At 45.6% G+C, this 12,407-nt stretch overlaps 1 protein-coding gene across 10 annotated transcripts in view; it reads left to right on the forward strand.

Moving 5' to 3' along the window:
• nfixb (nuclear factor I/Xb) overlaps nt 1-12,407 on the forward strand; it is a 392,155-nt gene that overhangs the window by 301,693 nt on the left and 78,055 nt on the right. For all 10 annotated transcript variants that reach the window (XM_059991877.1, XM_059991878.1, XM_059991875.1 and 7 more), the window contains 3 exons: nt 3,595-3,669; nt 4,813-4,933; nt 5,312-5,448. In XM_059991877.1, the coding sequence (XP_059847860.1) occupies nt 3,595-3,669; nt 4,813-4,933; nt 5,312-5,448 (333 nt within the window). The remainder of the gene's footprint in view (nt 1-3,594; nt 3,670-4,812; nt 4,934-5,311; nt 5,449-12,407) is intronic.

Below are 12,407 nucleotides of genomic sequence, written 5' to 3' on the forward strand. Positions count from 1 at the left end.
GGTGTACAAAATTATGAGGGGTATAGAGAGGGTAAATGCAAGCAGTCTTTTATCACTAAGGTTTGGATGCAACTACAACCAGAGGTCATGTTTTGATGATGAAAGGTGAAAAGTTTAAGAGGAGCATGAGGGGAAACATCTTCACTCAGAGGGTCATGGCAGTGTGAAGTGAGCTGCTATCACAAGTGGTCCATGTGAACTCAATTTCAAGGTTTAAAAGAAGTTTGGACAGATACATGGATAGTAGGGGTATGGAGGGCTATGGTCCAGGTGTAGGTCATTGAGAGCAGGCATGAATTATATGGGGATAAAGGGCCTGTTTCTGTGTTTTGCTTTATGATGAGTCGAATGGAAGGATTTAACCGATGGCAGAAAGAGATGAAAAGGCAGAACCAAAACAACCACTGAATTGGAGAAGAGGTTTGAGTGTGAAATGGCCCATATTCCTTTAGCATGTTACCCTCTACTTCTCCAAATCCCTCCGGATTAGCAGGGAAACGCTTGGCACACAGTCTCAGTAACTGGCTAAACTCCAGTGAATTTATTGCATAACGGACAGGTACACAGAGGTTGAAAATTCAGACTCCAAATCAGAATAACAGCTGAATCCTGGATTCCCACCACTTCTCAGCAGTGTTACAGCAACGCTTTGATAATTTTGTATCGAACACACTGAGTTCAAGCTCACAGCTGCCATTTAGGCTAACCCAGTTAACTGAAGGAATTTCAGTAACTTGCTACTCTCCTTGCCAGCTCGAGGTGAAGAGCTGTCAGCTGAGGGAGACATCAAAGACCCAGAGGAGCTGGCAAACAGCTGCCTGACTTCTCACTCCACCAGGTCAAAGGAAATGTGCTGCAAAGTTCATTAGCCACACCCAGTCCTTTATCTGACTAATCAGTGGATCGAACAATCGGACGACCAAATTGCTCCTGTCAAAAACCTCTTTGCCACTAATCAATGCAAGGTGGGGCAAAGGATCAGTTTGGGAGTCAAAGCCAACTTCAAACGGACAGGTGACTTACATTATACGCATGTCATCACAAAGGAATTCTGCCCAGAAATAGCCACAGCTGTGATTTTCATTCTGAGAGACTCTCAGTCTAGCCTGGCTGGAAAACAGGAAAGCTTATAAATGGAAACAGCAATGATTTTACGGCCTCACTGCCAGGTGTCAGCTGGGAGCTCGGAGGGTAACACTCTAACGGCTGAGCCTGAAGTTTGTAGGTTCAAGTCCCACCCTGAACTTTAGGGCTGATGGTCTAGTGTAGTGTAGTACACTGTCAGAGGCACTGAGACAAGATGCTAAATTGTGGCCAAAGAAGTTGAGGCAGGTATATTAATAACATATAAAAGGAACTTGGACAGGTATGTAGATAAGAAAGGTAGATGGGCCAAATATCTGAGGTGGATGGGGTCTGCTTTACCAAGGCAATGAGAAGTGTGGACAAATTCTTTAGAGGGGAAGCTCTGTCCACAACTCTGTGCAGTTTCCTGCAGTCATGGGAAGAGCAGTTGCCATCCCAAGCATAATGAATCCAGAGACCACCTTCGTCAACCTGAACCTGGGAGCTGAGTGTTCCTGTTGGGTGTAACAGTGGACATTTAGTGAGGCCAGACTCTCCTTCAGATGGGGCAAATGAATGAGATGTTGGTGACGGCGCATTAGAATATAGTGTTCTGTTTTGCTCACCCTGCTGCAGAAAAGATGCCATTAAACTGGAAAGAGTGCTGGGGAGATTTATGAGGATGTTGCCTGGGCAGATTTGCAAAGAGAAGTTGAGTTGGCTTGGACATTTTCATTGGAGAATGAGTAGAAATTTTAGAGGTGTATAAAATCATGAGGGGTACAGATAGTATGAATGCACACAGTCTTTTTCCCAAGGAAAGAAAATCAAAAACTATAAGGCACAGGTTTAGGTGAGAGAGGAAAGATTGATAGGAACCTGAGGGGCAATTTTTTCACACTGAGTGGTCAGTATATGGAACAAGCTGCCCGAAGAAGCGGTTGAGGCAGCTATGTTAACAGCTTTTAAAAGTAACATGGGTAGGTAAATGGATAGGAAATGTTGAAAGGGATATTGGCCAAATGTGGACAAATGGATGTACAGGATCCCAACACTATGATTACAAGGATTTTTTTCCTTGGATCGTAGGATAATGAGGGGTGATCTTATGGAAGTGTAAAGAACCATGTGGAGTTACGATAAGGTGAATGCGCACAGTCTTTTTCCCAGAGCTGGTGAATCAAGAACTAGGTGGCATAGGTTTAACGTGAAAGGGGAAAGAATTCATGGGAACCTTTTTCACACAGAGGGTGGTCAGTATTTGGAATAATCTTCCATCAGAAATGGTTGGGACATTACAACATTTAAAAGGTACTTAGACAGTTAAGTCGATAGGAGAAGTTTAAAGGGAAATGGGCAAATGTAAGCATGTGTGATTAGCTCAGGTAGGCAACTTGATTGGCCTGGACCAGTCAGGACAAAAAGTCCTGTTTCCGTGCAGTACAACTAGCACAGATTCATGTCATGCAAAAAAAGTGCCCTCAGCACACTGCGTCACACCAAGGATCAAGACACATCCACATTAATCCCACTGCATTCTCCATATATTCCCCTCAACTCCTTCCAGATCCCAGGGCAATGTACAGCAGGCTTCTGTGCGTTGGTCTGAAACCAGAGCACTTGGGGGAAACCCATGTAGTGCTGGGAGAAAGTGAAAATTCCACACAATCAGCACCAGAGGTCAGGATTGAAACTAACCAGTGAGCTTGGGCATGAGACTGAGTGGTGATCAGCTTTGAGTGATGAGAAAAATTTGTCAAGGAAATTCCTGTGATATAATATCCTGGAGTCTTTTACAACTTCCTGAGAAAACAGAATAATGATTTTCATAAATGACAATGACTTGGATGAGGAAGTGGAAAGTGGTAAGTTTGCAGATGAAACAAAAATTTGTGGTGGTGTGGATAATGTAGAAGATTATTCTAGGTTACAATGGGACATTGACAGGATGCAGAGCTGGGCTGAGAAGAGGCAGATAGAGTTTAATCCAGAGAAGCTTGAAGCGATTCTCTTTGGAAGGTCAAATTTGAAGGGAGAATACAAGGTTAATGGCAGGATTCTTAGCAGAGTGGAAGTACAGCTGGATTTGGGGTCCATGTCCATAGACGATTCAAAGTTGTCATGCAAGTTGATTGGGTTATTAAGAAGGTGTATGCAGTATTGGCCTTCATTAGTTGTGGAATTGAGTTCAAGAGCACAAAAGCGCTGAAGTAATGTTGCATCTCATAAAATTCTGGTTAGACCACACTTGAAATATTGTGCTCAATTCTGGTTACCTCATTGTAGGAAGGACCTAGAAGCTTTGAGAAGCTGCAGAAGATATTTACCAGGATGCTGCCTGGATTAGAGAGCATGTCTTAATGAGGGTAGGGTGAGCAAGTTAGGGCTTTTCTCTCTGGAACAGAGGATGAGAGGTAACTTGATAGTAACTCATGCAAACTGGACAGCAGAGTCCACTCAGGATTATGTCTGTTGCGTATCATTTTACATTCTTCTGACTAATTTACCTTTCCCCTTTACTCAATCTAGGACATCTGAATTTTCAAGACTGTTTTATCACATCAGGAGTCTTCAGTGTTACAGAACTTGTGAGAGTGTCACAAAGTGAGTACATATCTCCAATTCAGAGATTACTTCCATAGTTCACAGTCCTATCAGATTCCTTCTTCTTCAGCCCTTTACCTCCTCCACCTTTCACCTCCCAGAGTCTTACTTCAACACCATCCTTCACCCAGCTACCTTCCCCTTTTTATTATTCTTCTCAATTCCTTTCCAGTCCTGATGAAGGGTCTCAGCCCAGGATGTTGACTGTTAATTCCCTTCCACAGATCCTGCCTAACCTGCTGATTTCATCTAGTTTTTTTTTTGCTCAAAGATGCTCAGAGATTCTTCTGCTATGAAAGTTTCTTCATTAATTGAGTTGATGATTTCTTGAATTTCTGACAATTTGAGAGCAAGGATAAATGAACAAGATTTGAAATTTGAATATGGAACATTGTATTTAAAATTCTGTGAGCATGTGTATGAAAGGGTGAGAGAGAGAGAGAGAGAGAGAGAAAACAAGAAAGCAATATAAGGTTTGATATATTTAATGCATCTTATTAGTATTATCTTCAAAGCCATTCTCTATTACATCCTGACTGCCTATAAAATATTTGTCTGCATCTTACATCAAATTAATGCAAAGAGTTGTTAGGGACAAGGGTTACGAGTATTTAGAGAGTATAGTCTGATTAAAGTCAATCAGCATGCTTTTGTGAGGAGCATGTCATGCCTCATGATCTTCACTGAGTTTTTCAAGGAGGTGACAAAATAAATTGATGAATGTGGAGTGGTGGATGTGGTGAATATGAGGGGGTGCAGGGGTGAGGGTAAGGGATGTTCCAGGGGAGGTGGGGGACCAAAAGCAGCAACAAGGGATTGGAGGATGTCCCGGGGAGGTGAGGAATTTGAGGGATGTTCCAGCGGCGGTGAGAACCCGAAAGCAGAGGTGATGAGTTGGAGGATGTCCCAACAGAGATGAGGGGTTGAGAGATGTTCAAGCAGAGAGGAAAGAGATAGGGGATTTCCCAGGAGAGGTGAAGGGGTTGGAGGATATTCCAATGGAGGTGAGTGATTGATGGTTTTGCTAGCTGAGGTGAGGAGGTTCAGGGATGTCCCAATGAATGTTAGGAGGTTGGGGGACGTCCCACCCCGGCCTGTCCTTGTACCACGTTCTGTGCTTTGATTCCTGCCCTCCCTCCACAGCTCCTGTAGCTGCTGCCACAGGACCCAGCTTCAACCTGGCTGACCTGGAAAGCCCTGGTTACTACAGCATCAACCAGGTGCCCCTGGGAAGACGCAGTATCACCACACCCCCTTCCACCAGGTAAGTGCGTGAATACCAGTGCTCAGCAGGTGGGGGCAGGGCTGGTTCATGAGGGCTGCACACACAGGTTCATTACCAACAGGAGTCAAAAGATAGCCCACTTCTTGGTTTACTTGTAACTGTTACCTGCCGATAGACCGACTGGGACTCTGGGCTTCCTTGGGGGCACCTGCTGTGAGAGAGATAATGGGGATCTGTCATCCGTTAGAACAGGTTGCTGTCCAGCCTGTCTGTACACAGTCCCTAATAACCTCACACACACACACACACACACACATCTAATCACTGTCACACACTCCCTGACGTACACAGGCATACACTCAGCTGTTTTAAGTCTTCGCTGTGGCATATCCTGAGATTTTTCCTGGATGTTCTCAGTTCCACCAAGCGACACAAATCCATCGAGGACAGCGAGATGGAGAGCCCAGTGGATGAAGTCTTCTACTCGGGCACGGGCCGATCACCTGCCGCTGGCAGCAGTCAGAGTGCCGGCTGGCCCAATGACGTGGACACAGGTAAGGACCACCGTGCACCTGACCTCACCCACATCTCCATCAATGATTCTGACCTTCAATCACTGGGAGATACAAAATGTCAAGATCCAGATAGTGAATCAATCATGGAGTCATAGAGCAAGTAAATATAGCACAGTAGTGTAGCAGCAAGTGTAATGTTATTACAGTGCCAGTGCTGGCTGGAAGGAGCCTCCTCCCACATTCCAACAACATACAGATGAGTAAGTTGTGGGCATACTATATTGGCAGCGGAAGTATGACCAGCACATCCTTGGAGTGTGTTGGTCGTTGACGCAAGCGACACACTTCGCTTTCAATGTTTCAATATACATGTGAGAAATAAAGATAATTTTTATTCTCTATCTTTACAGGCCCTTCAGCCCAACCCATCCTTACCAACCAAGATGTTGATCTTAAGCAAGTCTCATTTGCCCATGCTTGGCCCATATCCCTCTAAACCTTTCTTATCCATGTACCAGTCTAAGTACCTTAAAATGTATGAAAAGATAGTACAATAATTCTTGACCTCACTATCTGTCTCATTATGGCCTTGCACCCTATTCTCTGCCTGCACTGCACTTTCTCTGTAGCTGTAACACTTTATTCTGCACTCTGTTATTGCTTTTTCCCTTGTACTACCTCAATGTGCTGATCTGATGAAATGTCCTGTATGGATGGCCTGCAAAATAGTTTTTTCACTCTATATCTGCACATATGACAATAATAAACCAATTTACTAAATGTTGTTATTTCACCTGCCTCAACCACTTGGAGGGCTATGGACTAGGTGCAGGTCGATGGGGCTAGACAGAATATAGTTTGTTTTGGACTAGGTGGACCAAAGGGCCTATTTCTTTGCTGTATGATTTCTATGATTTCCTCTGGCAGGTCAGTCCTTTTACTGATCACTTCCTAGGTGAAAAAATGGTCCCTCATGTTCCTATTAAACTTCTCCTGTCTCACCCTAAACCTATGTTCTCTAGTTCTTGATTCACAACTCGAGGGAAAAAGAATTGGATCTGTGTGCATCACCCTGTTTATGCCCCTGATGATTTTATACACCTCAACGGTCTATAATTTCAGCCAGATCAATGCACAACAAACATCTCCAGCACTACAGTGTACAAAGTTCTGGGGTTTAGTCACAATGGGAAAGCTGTGTCCAATTCTGGTCACTACTGTTTAGAGAGGATGTGAAGGTGGCGGTAGGGCATGGTGGGAGCAGAAATGATTTCCTATAGAGTTGTGGGATGTCAGATTCAGGGGCAGACAGGAGAACCTGAGGTTATTCTCTGTGGATCAAAGAAGTTTGAGAGGAGATTTGATGGGGGTTGTCCAGGGATTAGAGGGAAACCCTTTCCATTAGTAGGTGAATTGAGAAGTAAGGAAGACAGTTGTTAAACTCTGGGCAGAGATGCATGGGAATATGAAGAGAAAGGCCTTTTGATGATCTGGAAATTATTGCCTGTGGTTTGGTGGAAACTGAGGCACTCAGGGCTTCTAGAGACAATCAGGTCCACATGAGAATATTAATTTAAAGGGTCTTGGGGAGGATAATGGGAGAGAGTGAGGAAAGTGAATGAGAGGATTTTTCTCAGTTACCCTACCAACTTTCACATCTCTGTGGTGGAAGCTGGAGCATCTGGGGCGGCTCACAATCAGAGGGAGCATGTGAAAACTCCACACAGACAGTGACCGAGGTCAGGATCAAACATTCCTAATGATCCCCTGTCAACATTGACAGTCCCAAGACCCCCTACAAATACTGAGATTTTCTTGGGACCCCCTTTAAAAACCAATACACTCCTGAGTGATCCCCTATAAACACTGGCACATGCCCTGGAACCCTTTGTAAATTACTAGCAGACCCCACCGTAAAACAAACACACTCCTGAAGGCTCTCTGCCTTCAGTTCTGTCGGCTCCTGGATATCGACACTCACCTCGGACCTCCTGTAAGTACTAACCCGCTTACCGGGACCCCTGTAAATATTAACACACTCCTGGGGACTACCTGTAATTACTGACATGGTCCCTGGTAGCCAATGTAAAAACTGACTCACACTCCACAAGCCCCCTCTAAATACCGACAGACTCTCAGGACCCCCTGAAAATATTGACGTGTTTGACAAATCTGCACTACACTTCCTCTGTTGTATGCACATGGAATAACCTGTGTAAACCACAGCTTTTCAACTATACCTATATAGCAGCAATAAACCAATACCAAGGAACGACTGTCCTACCAGTGAGAGATGGGACTGAGACCCTGTCCCATATGCAATCCTGTTAATTTCTCCCAAATGCCCTGCCCAGTACTCTTTGTTCTGTAAAGACTTTCTGGCCATAATCACACTACGTGGGAACTTGTGTGCTGTGTATGGTACATAACTACTAAGATCACAGTTTGAGAGTGAATCACTGGTTGTGGACAACCTGGAACAGATTTAAGGAGTGCTGCATGCATGTCTCTTTCCTTGTAGAGGAGATCAGTGTGAATGCACATTGCTTCCATTACTGCCTCTGTGCTTTGTGACACTCTGACTGAGTAAACTCTACCATTCTTTATTCTTGCAGACTGCATGATTCTGAGCATGTCAAATCCCACCTCATAACACAGTTTATTTAGGCCTTATCCGTGATCTTTGGTTCCCCTTGGAAGGTCACTTAGAATAGTGCAGCACAGTGCAGACCCTTCAGCCCACAATGTTGTGCTAACCTTTCAATCTACTCCAAGATTAATCTACCCCTTCCCTCCCACATAGCCCTCCTTTTTGTTCATCCATGAGCCTAATATGAGAGTTTCTTAAAATTCCCTAACATATCTGCCTCTAACATCACACTTTATCTGTCATAATGTTTCCTCTTGTGGCTTGTGCTGTGATTACTTATTATCACAAGATGCAGAAATTGCTACTGATGCCAGAACTTATTGCCTGTCTGTGCTTTCTCCCAAGAGTGGAAGCAGTTAACCAGACTGGGGAGGGAGACAGAACCCTTCCCCTGAAGGACAAGTGAACTAGATGTTTTGTGATAATAATATCAGGCTTTGATTCAGATTTAGATCACTGTCTTGTATGATGTAAAATTTGTTGTTGCCAGCGGCAGCTCAATGCAAAGACACAAAATTACTGTAAACTACAAGATAAATAAATAGTGCAAAAGAACAGGAATATTACCTTTGGAAAATTTAACTTTTTGTTTGGAATCCTCGATCCCCTTGCCCACCTGAGTCTACAGACTCTCTGAAATCTTTTACCTCTCTCTTTGACCCTGTTCCACCATTGGTGACCTCACATCTGGCTATAGCAGACCAAATACCCACCTGGGACTTCTATGCATCCTTCTCCTCCACTCAATCTCTTACATCACTTTCTGCATTGACCTGTGTCTGATTACACTCTCAGCATCAAGAGTCCAAGTCAAAGTAAATTTATTATTAAAATACCTTGATAAAAAATCATGAGTTGCAGTCCTTGAAAGTGAATCCTTAAGAGCACCCAGGGCTGCGTTAGCATAGAACAGAGAACATTACAACGCAGTACAGGCCCTTCAGTCCACAGTGTTGTGCTGACCCTTTAACCTACTCCAAGATAAATCAAACACTTCCCTCCAAATGGCCTTCCATCTTACTTTCATCCATGTGCATTACTGTGTCTTTGCTTTATATAGCTACATGATCTTGGTGTTGATGTAAAGTAATTGGTAACTGGTAAATTAGCAACGAGCAATTACTGGTTTATTATTGTCACAGTCACCAAGATAGAGCGAAAAACTACAAAACTACATGAAAAACTACGTCGTGTAGACAGATCATTCAATACATTAGTACATTGATGTAGTCCAAAAGGAAAAAAACAGACTGCAAGCTATAGTGTTAAAGTTACAGAAAAGATGCAGAGCAGGTAGACAATAATGTGAAAAGACCGGGAGATCAAAAGTTTATCTCTATTGAATAAGAAGTCCATTCAAGTTGCCCTCGTCATGGCCCAAAATATCAGCTGTTTATTCCTTTCCATCGATGCTGTCTGACATGCTGAGTTCCGCCAGCATTTTGTGTGTATTATTCTTGATTCAAGTGTAACAAGTTCTCAGACTTCTGTATCATCTGTCTAACGGGACAGGGAAGAAGAGAGAATGTCTGGGATTATGGGGGGAGGGGGGCTCTTAATCATATTGGCTGCTTTTTCAAGGCAAAGATCCCAATTTCCTATAAATATGCATTGCGTTAGCTCGGATGTATGTTTACAGTGGCAGGAGTTGAGAAGGTTCTGTAGCCATCTACACCCCTGCATAATTCACTGGTGTGTTTGAACTTTGATGGCTCCCAGCCACTTCAAATGGTTACCAATATATCACCGTTGGTACTAAAGACACCAATGTATAAATACAGTAAGCGTACACAGCAGAGGTCTTTCAGTATCTTTCGAGTTAAGGTGCTTAGTGGAGACACCCACCATCATCTGATGAGCACGTTATCTAAAATGTGCCTACCTAACTATTTCATACAGTGGCCTTTTGTTCCCATGTGTAAACTGAAGGACTTATTTATACAAATGTCTGTTTGCCGATGATATAAATGGAAAATCTCCCGATTGGTTAACGAATGTCTCCTGTTAGTTTGATCAGGTGATGTGAGCTGGGAGTTTGAACCCCAGATGGAGCAGTGAGAGAGTGCTGTTGGTGTTTCAGACAAAACAGGGAGATGAGGCAGGTTTAGGATATTTTAGTTATTTAGAGATACTGTGCGGTAGCAGGCCCTGCAGGCCCAACAAGCCTGTGCCACCCGATTAGCTTACAAGACTACGTCTTTGGGAAGTGAGAGGAAATCAGAGCACCAGAGTATGGGGAGAAGGTACAAACTCCTTAGAGTGTCTCAAGGCTATGACAAGGAGTGTTACTCACTACATCTGGGCCAAAAGACAGATTAAAGAGAAATTACCTGTCATGATCCCTTTAAATTTAGTTAGGTTGCGATCCAGACCATTGACTCCTTGTTCCCTTCTAATTCCGTTTCACGCGTCCCTTGAGCTTGGCAATCAGGGTCATCTACCCTCGACCCTGGCTTTAGCTGTTCGGGGCGAGAGTGTTAAGAAGCCTTCGCAAGTCGCCGCTATTATGACAAGCCAGAGTCATCCAGCCCACATCGGAGTACCAACAATTCGCCTTCCTGTGCCAGAGTGTAGTCCAGGCTCCTCAGCGAAGGCAAAGGGAAGCAGAGGCTGCCCCCAAGTAATGAATGGCTTCCGATGTTGTTGCTTGCGCGAAGAGGTCGTGCCGCAGATTCTGCTGCAAGGAGTGACTCGAGATCACCAGGAAACATAAGCCAATCACCAGCGTTCTTCACTAAACTGGAAAATACTTCCCCAATGGTGAAGTCAAAGAAACAGGAGATATTTCGTAAGTTGAATTCCTCTGGCAGCCGGGAGTTTGACATTGCTAATGCTTAACCTGGGACTGAGATATTTAGTTACCACATCAGGTGTGGTTTCATACAAGGAAGGCGGAGTCCCAACTCGACGTTCATGCCCCTTGTCCATGTCTACCCCTCAAAGAGTCCCGGCTCAGTGCCTGAATGGAAGGCGGAGTCCTGGCTCGACGTTCATGACCATTGTCTGTGTCTTCCCCTCGAAGAGTCCCCGCTTGGTGCCTGAGTTGAAGGCTGAGTTCTGGTTCGATGTCATACCCCGTGTCTGTGTCTACCCCCTGAAGAAGAGTCCCAGCTCGATGCCTGATTTGGAGGCGGAGTCCTGGCTTGACGTTCCTGCCCATTGTCTGTGTCTACCCCTCAACGAAGAGTCCCAGCTCGATGCCTGATTTGGAGGCGGAGTCCTGGCTCGACGTTCCTGCCCATTGTCTGTGTCTACCCCTCAACGAAGAGTCCCAGCTCGATGCCTGAGTTGAAGGAGGAGTCCTGGTTCAAGATTCCTTGTCCTGTGTTTTGGTGTCCACATTTCTGGCTGCAGCGATCCATGGTATCCAAGTGTCTGGCAGCGGTGAATCAAGGTCCTAGTCTCCAAGTCCAAGGGCTGTGACGATCCATGTTTTCATTGTCCGAGTCCAAGGTCCGCGGCTGTCCATGTTCCCCCTGTCCGAGTCCAAGGTCCATGGCTGTCCATGTTCCCCCTGTCCAAGTCCAAGGTCCACAGCTGTCCATGTTCCCCCTGTCCAAGTCCAAGGTCCGTGGCTGTCCATGTTCCCACTGTCCGAGTCATGGCCGCGGCTGTCCATGTTTCCATTGTCCAAGTCCAAGTTCCACGGCTGTCCACGTTCCCCCTGTCCAAGTCCAAGGTCCACAGCTGTCCATGTTCCCCCTGTCCAAGTCCAAGGTCCATGGCTGTCCGTGCTCCCACTGTCCAAGTCCAAGGATCTGCGGCTGTCCATATTCCCACTGTCCAAGTCCAAGGTCCGCGGCTGTCCATGTTCCCATTGTCCAAGTCCAAGGTCCACAGCTGTCCGTGCTCCCACTGTCCAAGTCCAAGGTCCATGGCTGTCCACGTTCCCACTGTCCAAGTCCAAAGGTCCACAGCTGTCCATGTTCCCCCTGTCCAAGTCCAAGGTCCATGGCTGTCCATGTTCCCCCTGTCCGAGTCCAAGGTCCACAGCTGTCCATGTTCCCCCTGTCCAAGTCCAAGGTCCGCGGCTGTCCATGTTCCCCCTGTCCAAGTCCAAGGTCCATGGTTGTCCATGTTCCCCCTGTCCGAGTCCAAGGTCCACAGCTGTCCATGTTCCCCCTGTCCAAGTCCAAGGTCCGCGGCTGTCCACGTTCCCACTGTCCAAGTCCAAGGTCCGCAGCTGTCCATGTTCCCGCTGTCCGAGTCATGGCCGCGGCTGTCCATGTTCCCACTGTCCGAGTTATGGCTGCGGTTGTCCATGTTCCCATTGTCCAAGTCCAAGGTCCGCGGCTGACCATTTTCCCACTGTCCGAGTTATGGCCGCGGCTGTCCATGTTCCCATTGT

Source organism: Hypanus sabinus, chromosome 16 (assembly GCF_030144855.1).
Source record: "Hypanus sabinus isolate sHypSab1 chromosome 16, sHypSab1.hap1, whole genome shotgun sequence".
Lineage (NCBI taxonomy): Eukaryota > Metazoa > Chordata > Chondrichthyes > Myliobatiformes > Dasyatidae > Hypanus > Hypanus sabinus.